Source organism: Coregonus lavaretus, assembly GCF_964263955.1.
Source record: "Coregonus lavaretus genome assembly, contig: HAP1_SCAFFOLD_788, whole genome shotgun sequence".
Classification (NCBI taxonomy): domain Eukaryota; kingdom Metazoa; phylum Chordata; class Actinopteri; order Salmoniformes; family Salmonidae; genus Coregonus; species Coregonus lavaretus.
Genome location: NW_028161303.1, coordinates 150,704 through 168,455, shown reverse-complemented (window position 1 = coordinate 168,455; position 17,752 = coordinate 150,704). Strand labels below are relative to the sequence as shown.

Below are 17,752 nucleotides of genomic sequence, written 5' to 3'. Positions count from 1 at the left end.
GGGGATGTCGCTGTGACTATGTAACCCTTCATGGGGAGGGGATGTCGCTGTGACTATGTAACCCTTCATGGGGAGGGGATGTCGCTGTGACTATGTAACCCTTCATGGGGAGGGGATGTCGCTGTGACTATGTAACCCTTCATGGGGAGGGGATGTCGCCGTGACTATGTAACCCTTCATGGGGAGGGGATGTGGCCGTGACTATGTAACCCTTCATGGGGAGGGGATGTCGCCGTGACTATGTAACCCTTCATGGGGAGGGGATGTCGCCGTGACTATGTAACCCTTCATGGGGAGGGGATGTCGCTGTGACTATGTAACCCTTCATGGGGAGGGGATGTCGCTGTGACTATGTAACCCTTCATGGGGAGGGGATGTCGCTGTGACTATGTAACCCTTCATGGGGAGGGGATGTCGCTGTGACTATGTAACCCTTCATGGGGAGGGGATGTCGCTGTGACTATGTAACCCTTCATGGGGAGGGGATGTCGCTGTGACTATGTAACCCTTCATGGGGAGGGGATGTCGCTGTGACTATGTAACCCTTCATGGGGAGGGGATGTCGCTGTGACTATGTAACCCTTCATGGGGAGGGGATGTCGCTGTGACTATGTAACCCTTCATGGGGAGGGGATGTCGCTGTGACTATGTAACCCTTCATGGGGAGGGGATGTCGCTGTGACTATGTAACCCTTCATGGGGAGGGGATGTCGCTGTGACTATGTAACCCTTCATGGGGAGGGGATGTCGCTGTGACTATGTAACCCTTCATGGGGAGGGGATGTCGCTGTGACTATGTAACCCTTCATGGGGAGGGGATGTCGCTGTGACTATGTAACCCTTCATGGGGAGGGGATGTCGCTGTGACTATGTAACCCTTCATGGGGAGGGGATGTCGCCGTGACTATGTAACCCTTCATGGGGAGGGGATGTCGCTGTGACTATGTAACCCTTCATGGGGAGGGGATGTCGCCGTGACTATGTAACCCTTCATGGGTAGGGGATGTCGCCGTGACTATGTAACCCTTCATGGGGAGGGGATGTCGCTGTGACTATGTAACCCTTCATGGGGAGGGGATGTCGCCGTGACTATGTAACCCTTCATGGGGAGGGGATGTCGCCGTGACTATGTAACCCTTCATGGGGAGGGGATGTCGCCGTGCTGTCATCAGCTAATTAACCCTATTGCCAGAGAGACACTCAGTTTAATTCATGAGCCCAAAATTAACATAACAAATAATGTACTTAAGTCTTAACAATTCCAAGAGTTCATAAGTGATGTTGTGACTAAACGACGCTGCTGAGCCTGAGAGGAGCAAGTAGCCTATCGGTTAGAGAGGCCAACCAGCAACCGGAGGGTAGCCAGTTTGAATCCCGAGTCTGACGGGAAAATATCTGTTGGGAAGTGAGGTGGCAACCGGAGGATTGCTGGTATCAAATCCTAGACGTCATTGCCTGCCGTTGTGCCCTTGAGCAAGGCACGTAACCCCTCTCAACAACATAGTATGGCAGTCCCCTGCTCCAACCGGTCTACAGTATGTACACTAGGTGTCTTTCAGAGGGGATAAAGCACAAATCACATTTCAGTTGTGTACAATTGATGAATAAAGTGATGTTACTCTTCTCTAAGCCATGGAACAGGAAGTCAGTACAGCAGGAAGTCAGATCTCTTCATAGTTGACAGAAAGATGACATAAACCAGGGCATAAGTGGAGGTTATATCTGATTGGGTACTGTAGCTGGTGCTCCTCCCTCCCTCCATTGGAGGTTATATCTGATTGGGTACTGTAGCTGGTGCTCCTCCCTCCCTCCCTCCTCCTCTCTCTCCAGGGCAGAACATCCGAGATATTACAGGAATGCAGCTCAATAGTTGGGACCCAGGGTTAGGGAGTTCTCTCTCTGTGTGAATGTGTCCTCCACATCTGGACCTGGGCCAGTGCTGTGTGTTGTGTTGAGCGGAGCTCCTATTACCTGACCCCTGACCTCTGATCATATCTCATACTGCCTGTCAGTCCCAGGACTCCCTTCTAAGACTCTTTGCCCTGCTGTTTTTATTTTATTTTTATTTTATTTATTATTTGTGTGCTACAGCTTTTTACAGCGTCCAGGGCTAAAGGACCAATAACACACACTGTGGGAGAAATACCCAGACCTCCCTACGTCCGTCCGTCCGTATGTCCGTCCGTCCCTCTGTCCGTCCGTCCCTCTGTCCGTCCGTCCCTCTGTCTGTCCGTCCGTCCCTCTGTCTGTCCGTCCGTCCCTCTGTCTGTCCGTCTGTCCGTCTCTGGAAAATGTGCCTGTCTATCTGGTTGCCTGCTTATCTGTCTAGTTCTCTGTCTGCCGTCACAGGGTGACAGACAGGAAGAGAGGAGAGAGCAGGAGAGGTAGGGGTGGATTCATGCTGGGAACATAATGATCTCATCCCCCAATGATCCCTAACCCAGTCTAACCCTAACCCAGTCTAACCCTAACCCAGTCTAATCCTAACCCTAACCCAGTCTAACTCTAACCCAGTCTAACCCTAACCCAGTCTAACTCTAACCCAGTCTAACTCTAACCCAGTCTAACCCTAACACAGTCTAACCCAGTCTAACCCTAACCCAGTCTAACCCTAACCCAGTCTAATCCTAACCCTAACCCAGTCTAACTCTAACCCAGTCTAACCCTAACCCAGTCTAACTCTAACCCAGTCTAACTCTAACCCAGTCTAACCCTAACCCGGTCTAACTCTAACCCAGTCTAACTCTAACCCAGTCTAACCCTAACACAGTCTAACCCAGTCTAACCCTAACCCAGTCTAACCCTAACCCAGTCTAATCCTAACCCTAACCCAGTCTAACTCTAACCCAGTCTAACCCTAACCCAGTCTAACTCTAACCCAGTCTAACTCTAACCCAGTCTAACTCTAACCCAGTCTAACCCAGTCTAACCCTAACCCAGTCTAACCCTAACCCAGTCTAATCCTAACCCTAACCCAGTCTAACTCTAAACCAGTCTAACTCTAACCCAGTCTAACCCTAACCCAGTCTAACTCTAACCCAGTCTAACTCTAACCCAGTCTAACCCTAACCCAGTCTAACCCTAACCCAGTCTAACTCTAACCCAGTCTAACCCTAACCCAGTCTAACTCTAACCCAGTCTAACCCAGTCTAACCTTAACCCAGTCTATCTTGCTGCATTTTGTAACCGCAGATCTAAAAGCTTCTTCTGCCTGTTTATATCAAAACGCATTTCATTACCGAACGTCACCTTCACAGAGTCTTGTCCCGATGCTAAACAGACAAGCAGTGGTGGGAAAAGGACCCAACTTAAATATACTTAAGTATCAAAAGTAGATGTAATTGCAAAAATATACTTAAGTATCAAAAGTATTATGGTCTGGTGACAGCTGGGGTAGTGTCCTGTCTAACGGTCTGGTGACAGCTGGGGTAGTGTCCTGTCTAATGGTCTGGTGACAGCTGGGGTAGTGTCCTGTCTAATGGTCTGGTGACAGCTGGGGTAGTGTCCTGTCTAATGGTCTGGTGACAGCTGGGGTAGTGTCCTGTCTAATGGTCTGGTGACAGCTGGGGTAGTGTCCTGTCTAATGGTCTGGTGACAGCTGGGGTAGTGTCCTGTCTAATGGTCTGGTGACAGCTGGGGTAGTGTCCTGTCTTATGGTCTGGTGACAGCTGGGGTAGTGTCCTGTCTAATGGTCTGGTGACAGCTGGGGTAGTGTCCTGTCTAATGGTCTGGTGACAGCTGGGGTAGTGTCCTGTCTAATGGTCTGGTGACAGCTGGGGTAGTGTCCTGTCTAATGGTCTGGTGACAGCTGGGGTAGTGTCCTGTCTAATGGTCTGGTGACAGCTGGGGTAGTGTCCTGTCTAATGGTCTGGTGACAGCTGGGGTAGTGTCCTGTCTAATGGTCTGGTGACAGCTGGGGTAGTGTCCTGTCTAATGGTCTGGTGACAGCTGGGGTAGTGTCCTGTCTAATGGTCTGGTGACAGCTGGGGTAGTGTCCTGTCTAATGGTCTGGTGACAGCTGGGGTAGTGTCCTGTCTAATGGTCTGGTGACAGCTGGGGTAGTGTCCTGTCTAATGGTCTGGTGACAGCTGGGGTAGTGTCCCGTCTAATGGTCTGGTGACAGCTGGGGTAGTGTCCCGTCTAATGGTCTGGTGACAGCTGGGGTAGTGTCCTGTCTAATGGTCTGGTGACAGCTGGGGTAGTGTCCCGTCTAATGGTCTGGTGACAGCTGGGGTAGTGTCCTGTCTAATGGTCTGGTGACAGCTGGGGTAGTGTCCTGTCTAATGGTCTGGTGACAGCTGGGGTAGTGTCCTGTCTAATGGTCTGGTGACAGCTGGGGTAGTGTCCTGTCTAATGGTCTGGTGACAGCTGGGGTAGTGTCCTGTCTAATGGTCTGGTGACAGCTGGGGTAGTGTCCTGTCTAATGGTCTGGTGACAGATGGGGTAGTGTCCTGTCTAATGGTCTGGTGACAGCTGGGGTAGTGTCCTGTCTAATGGTCTGGTGACAGCTGGGGTAGTGTCCTGTCTAATGGTCTGGTGACAGCTGGGGTAGTGTCCTGTCTAATGGTCTGGTGACAGCTGGGGTAGTGTCCCGTCTAATGGTCTGGTGACAGCTGGGGTAGTGTCATGTCTAATGGTCTGGTGACAGCTGGGGTAGTGTCCTGTCTAATGGTCTGGTGACAGCTGGGGTAGTGTCCTGTCTAATGGTCTGGTGACAGCTGGGGTAGTGTCCTGTCTAATGGTCTGGTGACAGCTGGGGTAGTGTCATGTCTAATGGTCTGGTGACAGCTGGGGTAGTGTCCTGTCTAATGGTCTGGTGACAGCTGGGGTAGTGTCCTGTCTAATGGTCTGGTGACAGCTGGGGTAGTGTCCTGTCTAATGGTCTGGTGACAGCTGGGGTAGTGTCCTGTCTAATGGTCTGGTGACAGCTGGGACGGTGTCTGTCGGAGCTTCAGTCTGCCTTCATTACTTTGCAGAAAGCCTTTGTTGAACTGAAATTGGTACTTAATGCAGGTAAAACAAAGTATATGTTACTCTCTGAATCACGTAAAAATGTATCTGATGAATTATACATCAAGAAAGAAAACCAAATAATGTTGCTCAAACAGAAAGGGCAACTAACAAAGAGTCACTGACAACAACCAAAACTAAACAGGTGGGGTTTTAGGAGGGGTTCTGAAAGACGCTCATGGGGGGGTCCACTGGAAGCTGACTAACAACAACAACTGGGCCCTAAAAGACCCCCACCATGACACCCACTTCATTTACCAAGAAGAGGCTAACAAAATTAAAACCCACACCAAACTTAAAGACAGGAAGCAAACTAAAAAGGTGGAGCAAATTAAATCAGATAAAGGATTGTTTGTCTAGAAATCAAAATAGGGAGAGACAACTAAAGGTGTTAACCCTCCATCTATCAAGGCAACTGGAGCACTGGGCCAGACACTGTTAAATAGGACCTGGGCCAGACACTGTTAAATAGGACCTGGGCCAGACACTGTTAAATAGGACCTGGGCCAGACACTGTTAAATAGGACCTGGGCCAGACACTGTTAAATAGGACCTGGGCCAGACACTGTTAAATAGGACCTGGGCCAGACACTGTTAAATAGGACCTGGGCCAGACACTGTTAAATAGGACCTGGGCCAGACACTGTTAAATAGGACCTGGGCCAGCACAGGTGAAACACCTTCCCACTAATGAGATGACAATCAGCACAGGTGTAACACAGACTGACTAACGAGGTGACACCAATCGGATCGGTGCGCCCTACATGCTAACGTGCTAATGTGTTAACGTCTAACCTCGAAACATAAATGGAAAAACAAAAACCTGTAACATTATTGATGTATATAGTGAATATTGATGTATATATTGATGTGTATAGTGTATATATTGATGTGTACATAGTGATGTGTATATTGATCTATATATTGATGTGTATAGTGTATATTGATGTATATATTGATGTGTATAGTGATGTGTATAGTGTATATTGATGTGTATATAGTGATGTGTATATTGATCTATATATTGATGTGTATAGTGATGTGTATATAGTGATGTGTATATTGATGTATATATGTTTGTGTATAGTGATGTATATATTGATGTATATAGTATATAGTGATGTGTATATTGATGTCTATTTTATATAGTGATGTGTATATTGATGTATATATTGATGTTTATAGTGTATATTGATGTGTATAGTGAATATTGATAGTGCTTTTAGAGGGATGGGGTGGAAGGTTATAGGGGATGCTAAGGGCTGGGTAAGGGGTGGAGGGATGGGGTGGAAGGTTATAGGGGATGCTAAGGGCTGGGTAAGGGGTAGAGGGATGGGGTGGAAGGTTATAGGGGATGCTAAGGGCTGGGTAAGGGGTAGAGGGATGGGGTGGAAGGTTATAGGGGATGCTAAGGGCTGGGTAAGGGGTAGAGGGATGGGGTGGAGGGATGGGGTGGAAGGTTATAGGGGATGCTAAGGGCTGGGTAAGGGGTAGAGGGATGGGGTGGAAGGTTATAGGGGATGCTAAGGGCTGGGTAAGGGGTAGAGGGATGGGGTGGAAGGTTATAGGGGATGCTAAGGGCTGGGTAAGGGATAGAGGGATGGGGTGGAAGGTTAGCGGGGATGCTAAGGGCTGGGTAAGGGGTAGAGGGATGGGGTGGAAGGTTATAGGGGATGCTAAGGGCTGGGTAAGGGGTAGAGGGATGGGGTGGAAGGTTATAGGGGATGCTAAGGGCTGGGTAAGGGGTAGAGGGATGGGGTGGAAGGTTATAGGAGATGCTAAGGGCTGGGTAAGGGGTAGAGGGATGGGGTGGAAGGTTATAGGGGATGCTAAGGGCTGGGTAAGGGGTAGAGGGATGGGGTGGAAGGTTATAGGGGATGCTAAGGGCTGGGTAAGGGGTGGAGGGATGGGGTGGAAGGTTATAGGGGATGCTAAGGGCTGGGTAAGGGGTAGAGGGATGGGGTGGAAGGTTATAGGGGATGCTAAGGGCTGGGTAAGGGGTGGAGGGATGGGGTGGAAGGTTATAGGGGATGCTAAGGGCTGGGTAAGGGGTAGAGGGATGGGGTGGAAGGTTATAGGGGATGCTAAGGGCTGGGTAAGGGGTGGAGGGATGGGGTGGAAGGTTATAGGGGATGCTAAGGGCTGGGTAAGGGGTAGAGGGATGGGGTGGAAGGTTATAGGGGATGCTAAGGGCTGGGTAAGGGGTAGAGGGATGGGGTGGAAGGTTATAGGGGATGCTAAGGGCTGGGTAAGGGGTAGAGGGATGGGGTGGAAGGTTATAGGGGATGCTAAGGGCTGGGTAAGGGGTGGAGGGATGGGGTGGAAGGTTATAGGGGACGACGAGTGAGAAGGGAGGAGTTTAACAATAGCGCCCTAGTAGTTCAGGGGTCATGAAGACATCACAGGGGTCGTGAGTGTGTACTTAGACATGACACATCACACCCTGGCAGGAAATGCGTAGGAAACAGAGATCAGGACACGTGCTTTTGTCAGGGTTCAAAGGGTAGACTTCAGACACATTATCTCTGTGTTTCCCGTGTGGGGCTGGGCGGTCTCCATTCATGCTTAGTGACATAGCTAGGCTTATGCCCGTACGAGTCATAGGTAACAGGGTATTAGAAGGGTGATGTCTTCATACACAATGGGATAGACTGCCTGGTCTATGGTCTGATGAGATCAACAGGGCTGGACTTAAGATAGGGGGCTCCTCCTTGTGCGTTAAACAACAGAGATTTAGAACTGTGTAACATGTGGAACTGTAGTAAGTCCCAAGGACAGACAGTCCAGCTGCATCCTGCGGTCGACCTATCCCAGCCCAGAGCAGAGCTCAGCGGTCGACCTATCCCAGCCCAGAGCAGAGCTCAGCGGTCGACCTATCCCAGCCCAGAGCAGAGCTCAGCGGTCGACCTATCCCAGCCCAGAGCAGAGCTCAGCGGTCGACCTATCCCAGCCCAGAGCAGAGCTCAGCGGTCGACCTATCCCAGCCCAGAGCAGAGCTCAGCGGTCGACCTATCCCAGCCCAGAGCAGAGCTCAGCGGTCGACCTATCCCAGCCCAGAGCAGAGCTCAGCGGTCGACCTATCCCAGCCCAGAGCAGAGCTCAGCGGTCGACCTATCCCAGCCCAGAGCAGAGCTCAGCGGTCGACCTATCCCAGCCCAGAGCAGAGCTCAGCGTGCCTATTGTGTCTGGCTGCTATTAATACTAGGCTATAACACATATCCTGCTGCATAAAGTACTGTAAACCATATAGTAGCGTCTCACCCTTTACTAGCGAAATAACCCATTATTGTTAGTTTTTTCATCTGCAGCAGGAGAGGACCGCTATAAAGACAATACAATCCGCCACCCAAAAACCTACGCGACATGAAAAGTGCTCACTGCTCGTAAACATGTAACAAAGACGCTCCCGGCTCCTGCAGTCACTTTGGAATAAAACAACTTTTCAGAGCTGCTACAATGCCTCAAAATACTTTGTTTAGACTTGTATCTTACCTCTACAAAGAAAGAATCCATTTCAAAGAAATGATCCTCCACAAAACTCTTGTAATCTTAGATTCCAGGTCCCACAGTAGCGGAGGAGGAAGATGTATTTCCAGATGCTTTCCACCCGCGAGCTGACGTCAATATGAGAGAAGTTCCATTTGCACTCTTTCTTCTCAAAACGGGAATCCAGACCAAGTAAACCACGAATTCCAATTAACGTCCCAGTAAAAAAGCAGTTGTTAACGGGATTGAAAACCCCTCCGTGTGGGATAGGGCGCAGCCGCGTCCCGCTAACCCCTATGGATGAGGAAGGCACATAGAGCTCTGTCACTGGAGGCGGAGCTTGAAGAGGTGGACCATGGAGCACGCCCTTAGTGGAACAATGTAACAGCAGTATCTACTGCACTGATGATGATGATGATGATGAATTTGTTATCATCACTTTCATTGATAGTATTAGTACTTTAGTAGGTTGTAGTTATATACAGTAGTAGTTCTTATGTTTTCAATCACATCACACTAAAATACATGTAAAAAGGTCCTGATTGCTCTAGCTCAGAGGTCAGGGGTCAGGGTTATCCAGGGTCAGGGTTATCCAGGGTCAGGGTTATCCAGGGTCAGGGTTATCCAGGGTCAGGGTTATCCAGGGTCAGCGTTATTCAGGGTCAGGGTTATCCAGGGTCAAGGTTATCCAGGGTCAGGGTTATCCAGGGTCAGGGTTATCCAGGGTCAGGGTTATCCAGGGTCAGGGATATCCAGGGTCAGGGTTATCCAGGGTCAGGGTTATCCAGGGTCAGGGATATCCAGGGTCAGAGTTATCCAGGGTCAGGGTTATCCAGGGTCAGAGTTATCCAGGGTCAGGGTTATCCAGGGTCAGGGATATCCAGGGTCAAGGTTATCCAGTCAGGGTTATCCAGGGTCAGGGTTATCCAGTCAGGGTTATCCAGGGTCAGGGTTATCCAGGGTCAGGGTTATCCAGGGTCAAGGTTATCCAGTCAGGGTTATCCAGGGTCAGGGCTATCCAGTCAGGGTTATCCAGGGTCAGGGTTATCCAGGGTCAGGGTTATCCAGGGTCAGGGTTATCCAGGGTCAGGGTTATCCAGGGTCAGGGTTATCCAGGGTCAAGGTTATCCAGTCAGGGTTATCCAGGGTCAGGGTTATCCAGTCAGGGTTATCCAGGGTCAGGGTTATCCAGGGTCAGGGTTATCCAGGGTCAGGGTTATCCAGGGTCAGGGTTATCCAGGGTCAGGGTTATCCAGGGTCAAGGTTATCCAGTCAGGGTTATCCAGGGTCAGGGTTATCCAGTCAGGGTTATCCAGGGTCAGGGTTATCCAGGGTCAGGGTTATCCAGGGTCAGGGTTATCCAGGGTCAGGGTTATCCAGGGTCAGGGTTATCCAGGGTCAAGGTTATCCAGTCAGGGTTATCCAGGGTCAGGGTTATCCAGTCAGGGTTATCCAGGGTCAGGGTTATCCAGGGTCAGGGTTATCCAGGGTCAGGGCCGCAGATGCGAAAGTGCGACATAGGTGGATACGGTGGTTGAGTCCGTGCAAAACAACCTGATATCTCTAGTTTAAACTAACGGATTTTGATGGGGATTTTTTATTATTGTGTTACTTAGACTGACATACGGGTGCGTCAATAGACTCTTAAGGATTAATTGCATAGGCCAAGTTCCTCACTGCAGCCTCCCCATCACTAAGTGCCTAAATTGCATAGGCCAAGTTCCCCATCATGTCTGTGCTTATCCACACCTAGATCAGTCTCTGGAGGCTCCAGCACATTCATTCAGTAATCTGTATGGATCCACTGGCATCGTACTAATGTCTCTATCTCTGTGGCCCAGACTCCTTGGTCTCTGTGGGCCTAGTCCTACCATGGCAGACTCCTGGGTCTCTGTGGGCCTAGTCCTACCATGGCAGACTCCTGGGTCTCTGTGGGCCTAGCCCTACCATGGCAGACTCCTGGGTCTCTGTGGGCCTAGTCCTACCATGGCAGACTCCTGGGTCTCTGTGGGCCTAGTCCTACCATGGCAGACTCCTGGGTCTCTGTGGGCCTAGTCCTACCATGGCAGACTCCTGGGTCTCTGTGGGCCTAGTCCTACCATGGCAGACTCCTGGGTCTCTGTGGGCCCAGTCCTACCATGGCAGACTCCTGGGTCTCTGTGGGCCCAGTCCTACCATGGCAGACTCCTGGGTCTCTGTGGGCCTAGTCCTACCATGGCAGACTCCTGGGTCTCTGTGGGCCTAGTCCTACCATGGCAGACTCCTGGGTCTCTGTGGGCCTAGTCCTACCATGGCAGACTCCTGGGTCTCTGTGGGCCTAGTCCTACCATGGCAGACTCCTGGGTCTCTGTGGGCCTAGTCCTACCATGGCAGACTCCTGGGTCTCTGTGGGCCTAGTCCTACCATGGCAGACTCCTGGGTCTCTGTGGGCCTAGTCCTACCATGGTGCTGCAGCTCACATACAGCGGTTGGTTCACTGGGAACAATCAGTACTGAAGACGACAAAGGAAGATTAAACTATGATATCTTAGTGGTCAGTGCAGAATTTGTGGTTTTGATATTCGTTTTGGATAAGAACTATAAACTAAAGGGAAAGAATGAATATCAGGAAAAGGCTTAGTGTAGTTTCAGTCAAGTCTAAACAGCAGCATTTTGATCCAGTTATTACCAGACGCAATATAGCATGGCTAGCCATCAGTAGAGATGTGCCACTAGAACATATGTTTTCTCTGTTGCAACGGTATCCTCACGTTAACCAGGTTTAATCTGTTATCCTCACGTTAACCAGGTTTAATCTGTTATCCTCACGTTAACCAGGTTTAATCTGTTGGTTCCCAAAAGGCTTTGAGTTCATTTCCTCCTGAATCCAAGAGGATACGGGAGACAAGTGTTTTTAATCCTCTGAATAATTATGATACAAAAGTCAGTCTCATTGACTGTCCTTCCCCTGGGATCAGAAACAGAGCTAAATCCTCATAAAATAAATATAATAATGACGTGAATGACTTCCAGATGAGCCACGTGAACAATGTGAATAAATGTCCTCCATTTGGACCATAATGATTGGAGGATGTCTTCCTTTTGAAAGAACAAATGAAGACGAACTGTATGTCTGCAGTGGGGCTGAAGATGACCTGGGTCGACCTGTGTGTCTGCAGTGGGGCTGAAGATGACCTGGGTCGACCTGTGTGTCTGCAGTGGGGCTGAAGACGACCTGGGTCGACCTGTGTGTCTGCAGTGGGGCTGAAGACGACCTGGGTCGACCTGTGTGTCTGCAGTGGGGCTGAAGACGACCTGGGTCGACCTGTGTGTCTGCAGTGGGGCTGAAGACGACCTGGGTCGACCTGTGTGTCTGCAGTGGGGATGTTGTTGGCTATATCAGAACACAAAGTCGTAGGATAAGCTGCTTTTCTGTTACAAAATAATCAAGATGGAGTCAGAGGGAAGCTTCTTTCTCATTTGACAACCTGAGTTGACCTACGCTGTGACTTTAAACTCTTTATCTTCCTGTGTTCTTGTTCTCTAAACTGTTTGTCTTGAATTTAGCAGAGTATAATTTATCTGATAAGACCAGATGCCACCAGATCAGAAGTAAATACAAAGGCATCCCATATACTCATCCTATTTGACCCAAATGTTTCACATCCGATGGCCAAAGTCTGAGAAGTAGGCTGTGATGTTAGAGTTGGATTGGGGTATTTGGGTATTGAGGGGATTTGATAGGGTATGATTTGGGGTATTTGGGTATTGAGGGGATTTGATAGGGTATGATTTGGGGTATTTGGGTATTGAGGGGATTTGATAGGGTATGATTTGGGGTATTTGGGTATTGAGGGGATTTGATAGGGTATGATTTGGGGTATTTGGGTATTGAGGGGATTTGATAGGGTATGATTTGGGGTATTTGGGTATTGAGGGGATTTGATAGGGTATGATTTGGGGTATTTGGGTATTGAGGGGATTTGATAGGGTATGATTTGGGGTATTTGGGTATTGAGGGGATTTGATAGGGTATGATTTGGGGTATTTGGGTATTGAGGGGATTTGATAGGGTATGATTTGGGGTATTTGGGTATTGAGGGGATTTGATAGGGTATGATTTGGGGTATTTGGGTATTGAGGGGATTTGATAGGGTATGATTTGGGGTATTTGGGTATTGAGGGGATTTGATAGGGTATGATTTGGGGTATTTGGGTATTGAGGGGATTTGATAGGGTATGATTTGGGGTATTTGGGTATTGAGGGGATGTGATAGGGTATGATTTGGGGTATTTGGGTATTGAGGGGATTTGATAGGGTATGATTTGGGGTATTTGGGTATTGAGGGGATTTGATAGGGTATGATTTGGGGTATTTGGGTATTGAGGGGATTTGATAGGGTATGATTTGGGGTATTTGGGTATTGAGGGGATTTGATAGGGTATGATTTGGGGTATTTGGGTATTGAGGGGATTTGATAGGGTATGATTTGGGGTATTTGGGTATTGAGGGGATTTGATAGGGTATGATTTGGGTATTGAGGGGATTTGATAGGGTATGATTTGGGGTATTTGGGTATTGAGGGGATTTGATAGGGTATGATTTGGGGTATTTGGGTATTGAGGGGATTTGATAGGGTATGATTTGGGGTATTTGGGTATTGAGGGGATTTGATAGGGTATGATTTGGGGTATTTGGGTATTGAGGGGATGTGATAGGGTATGATTTGGGGTATTTGGGTATTGAGGGGATTTGATAGGGTATGATTTGGGGTATTTGGGTATTGAGGGGATGTGATAGGGTATGATTTGGGGTATTTTAGTCAATCATTTTTCATCTCACATTATTATGTTCATTATTTCTCTCTGGTTTCTTTTTTTTGGGCACTGAGCTGGTATTTCGACAGAGTAGGAATTACATTTCAACAGTACCTGTTCTGTTGCCAGGTAGGTATCAGTGTCAGGGCTCTGGGCCCGTATTCAGTAGGAGTGCTGGTCCTGGATCAGGTCCCCCCTGTCTATATAAACATATTCATTATGATCTAAAAGGCTAAACTGGTCCTAGATCAGCACTGCTACTCTGGGACGCTTTATGAATATTGATGTACCGATGCCAGGGAGGTATAGGAACTATCAGGGAGGTATAGGAACTGTCAGGGAGGTATAGGAACTATCAGGTAGGTATAGGAACTATCAGGGAGGTATAGGAAATATCAGGTAGATATAAGAACTATCAGGTAGGTATAGGAACTATCAGGGAGGTATAGGAACTATCAGGGAGGTATAGGAACTATCAGGTAGGTATAGGAACTATCAGGTAGGTATAGGAACTATCAGGGAGGTATAGGAAATATCAGGTAGATAGAAGAACTATCAGGTAGGTATAGGAACTATCAGGGAGGTATAGGAACTATCAGGGAGGTATAGGAAATATCAGGTAGATATAAGAACTATCAGGTAGGTATAAGAACTATCAGGGAGGTATAGGAACTATCAGGGAGGTATAGGAACTATCAGGGAGGTATAGGAAATATCAGGGAGGTATAAGAACTATCAGGTAGGTATAGGAACTATCAGGGAGGTATAGGAAATATCAGGGAGGTATAAGAACTATCAGGGAGGTATAAGAAATATCAGGTAGGTATAGGAACTATCAGGGAGGTATAGGAACTATCAGGGAGGTATAAGAACTATCAGGGAGGTATAGGACATATCAGGGAGGTATAGGAACTATCAGGGAGGTATAGGAACTATCAGGGAGGTATAGGAAATATCAGGGAGGTATAAGAACTATCAGGTAGGTATAAGAACTATCAGGGAGGTATAGGAAATATCAGGGAGGTATAAGAACTATCAGGTAGGTATAAGAACTATCAGGGAGGTATAGGAACTATCAGGGAGGTATAGGAACTATCAGGGAGGTATAGGAAATATCAGGGAGGTATAAGAACTATCAGGTAGGTATAGGAACTATCAGGGAGGTATAGGAAATATCAGGGAGGTATAAGAACTATCAGGGAGGTATAAGAAATATCAGGTAGGTATAGGAACTATCAGGGAGGTATAGAAACTATCAGGGAGGTATAAGAACTATCAGGGAGGTATAGGACATATCAGGGAGGTATAGGAACTATCAGGGAGGTATAGGAACTATCAGGGAGGTATAGGAAATATCAGGGAGGTATAAGAACTATCAGGTAGGTATAAGAACTATCAGGGAGGTATAGGAAATATCAGGGAGGTATAAGAACTATCAGGGAGGTATAGGAAATATCAGGGAGGTATAAGAACTATCAGGGAGGTATAGGAAATATCAGGTAGATATAAGAACTATCAGGTAGGTATAGGAACTATCAGGGAGGTATAAGAACTATCAGGGAGGTATAGGAAATATCAGGTAGATATAAGAACTATCAGGTAGGTATAGGAACTATCAGGGAGGTATAGGAAATATCAGGTAGGTATAGGAACTATCAGGGAGGTATAGGAAATATCAGGTAGATATAAGAACTATCAGGTAGGTATAGGAACTATCAGGGAGGTATAGGAACTATCAGGGAGGTATAGGAAATATCAGGTAGATATAAGAACTATCAGGTAGATATAAGAACTATCAGGGAGATATAAGAACTATCAGGGAGGTATAGGAACTATCAGGGAGGTATAGGAAATATCAGGTAGATATAAATAAATAAAAATAAATAAATAATTGGTCATTTAGCAGACGCTCTTATCCAGAGCGACTTACAGGAGCAATTAGGGTTAAGTGCCTTGCTCAAGGGCACATCGACAGATTTTTCACCTAGTCGGCTCAGGGATTAGAACCAGCGACCTTTCGGTTACTGGCACAACGCTCTTAACCACTAAGCTACCTGCCGCCCATATAAGAACTATCAGGTAGATATAAGAACTATCAGGGAGGTATAGGAACTATCAGGGAGGTATAGGAAATATCAGGTAGATATAAGAACTATCAGGTAGGTATAGGAACTATCAGGGAGGTATAGGAAATATCAGGTAGGTATAGGAACTATCAGGGAGGTATAGGAAATATCAGGTAGATATAAGAACTATCAGGTAGGTATAGGAACTATCAGGGAGGTATAGGAAATATCAGGTAGATATAAGAACTATCAGGTAGGTATAGGAACTATCAGGGAGGTATAGGAAATATCAGGTAGGTATAGGAAATATCAGGTAGATATAAGAACTATCAGGTAGGTATAGGAACTATCAGGGAGGTATAGGAACTACCAGGTTGGTATAGGAACTATCAGGGAGGTATAGGAAATATCAGGTAGATATAAGAACTATCAGGTAGGTATAGGAACTATCAGGGAGGTATAAGAACTATCAGGGAGGTATAGGAACTATCAGGGAGGTATAGGAACTATCAGGTAGATATTGGAACTATCAGGGAGGTGTAGGAACTATCAGGGAGGTATAGGAACTATCAGGGAGGTATAGGAACTATCAGGGAGGTATAGGAACTATCAGGGAGGTATAGGAACTATCAGGTAGACATACAGTGGGGGAAAAAAGTATTTAGTCAGCCACCAATTGTGCAAGTTCTCCCACTTAAAAAGATGAGAGAGGCCTGTAATTTTCATCATAGGTACACGTCAACTATGACAGACAAATTGAGAAAACTTTTTCCAAATCACCTTGTAGGATTTTTTATGAATTTATTTGCAAATTATGGTGGAAAATAAGTATTTGGTCACCTACAAACAAGCAAGATTTCTGGCTCTCACAGACCTGTAACTTCTTCTTTAAGAGGCTCCTCTGTCCTCCACTCATTACCTGTATTAATGGCACCTGTTTGAACTTGTTATCAGTATAAAAGACACCTGTCCACAACCTCAAACAGTCACACTCCAAACTCCACTATGGCCAAGACCAAAGAGCTGTCAAAGGACACCAGAAACAAATTTGTAGACCTGCACCAGGCTGGGAAGACTGAATCTGCAATAGGTAAGCAGCTTGGTTTGAAGAAATCAACTGTGGGAGCAATTATTAGGAAATGGAAGACATACAAGACCACTGATAATCTCCCTCGATCTGGGGCTCCACGCAAGATCTCACCCCGTGGGGTCAAAATGATCACAAGAACGGTGAGCAAAAATCCCAGAACCACACGGGGGGACCTAGTGAATGACCTGCAGAGAGCTGGGACCAAAGTAACAAAGCCTACCATCAGTAACCCACTACGCCGCCAGGGACTCAAATCCTGCAGTGCCAGACGTGTCCCCCTGCTTAAGCCAGTACATGTCCAGGCCCGTCTGAAGTTTGCTAGAGTGCATTTGGATGATCCAGAAGAGGATTGGGAGAATGTAATATGGTCAGATGAAACCAAAATGGAACTTTTTGGTAAAAACTCAACTCGTCGTGTTTGGAGGACAAAGAATGCTGAGTTGCATCCAAAGAACCCCATACATACTGTGAAGCATTGGGGTGGAAACATCATGCTTTGGGGCTGTTTTTCTGCAAAGGGACCAGGATGACTGATCCGTGTAAAGGAAAGAATGAATGGGGCCATGTATCGTGAGATTTTGAGTGAAAACCTCCTTCCATCAGCAAGGGCATTGAAGATGAAACGTGGCTGGGTCTTTCAACATGACAATGATCCCAAACACACCGCCCGGGCAACGAAGGCGTGGCTTCGTAAGAAGCATTTCAAGGTCCTGGAGTGGCCTAGCCAGTCTCCAGATCTCAACCCCATAGAAAATCTTTGGAGGGAGTTGAAAGTCCATGTTGCCCAGCGACAGCCCCAAAACATCACTGCTCTAGAGGAGATCTGCATGGAGGAATGGGCCAAAATACCAGCAACAGTGTGTGAAAACCTTGTGAAGACTTACAGAAAACGTTTGACCTGTGTCATTGCCAACAAAGGGTATATAACAAAGTATTGAGAAACTTTTGTTATTGACCAAATACTTATTTTCCACCATAATTTGCAAATAAATTCATTAAAGGTATAGGAACTATCAGGGAGGTATAGGATCTGTCAGCGATGTGCCCTCCTAAGATGGTTTACCATGTGTAAGCAGTGTTCCTAATTTTGGCTCATTCAGGCTGCTGAAGGATGCAGCATACCACCCTGCATCCCACTGCTGGCTGGCCTCTCAAGCTACGCAGCGTTGGCCCTGGATGGGAGACCAGATGCTGCTGGAAGTGGTGTTGGAGGGCCAGTAGGAGGCAGTCTGTCCTCTGGTCTAAGAAAGATGTCTATATATCTCACTTCCCCAGGGCAGTGATCGGGGACATTACCCTGTGT

General features: G+C 47.4%; 1 protein-coding gene across 1 annotated transcript in view; it reads right to left on the bottom strand.

Annotated features, from left to right (window-relative positions):
- LOC311120835 (unconventional myosin-X-like) overlaps positions 1-8,725 on the bottom strand; it is a gene marked incomplete at its 3' end in the record, with an annotated part of 70,364 nt that extends 61,639 nt beyond the window's left edge. Inside the window, exon 1 of the mRNA XM_084195399.1 lies at positions 8,503-8,725. Within this exon, the coding sequence (XP_084051525.1) occupies positions 8,503-8,523 (21 nt within the window). The 5' untranslated portion in view covers positions 8,524-8,725. The remainder of the gene's footprint in view (positions 1-8,502) is intronic.
- Positions 8,726-17,752: the final 9,027 nt, after the last annotated feature.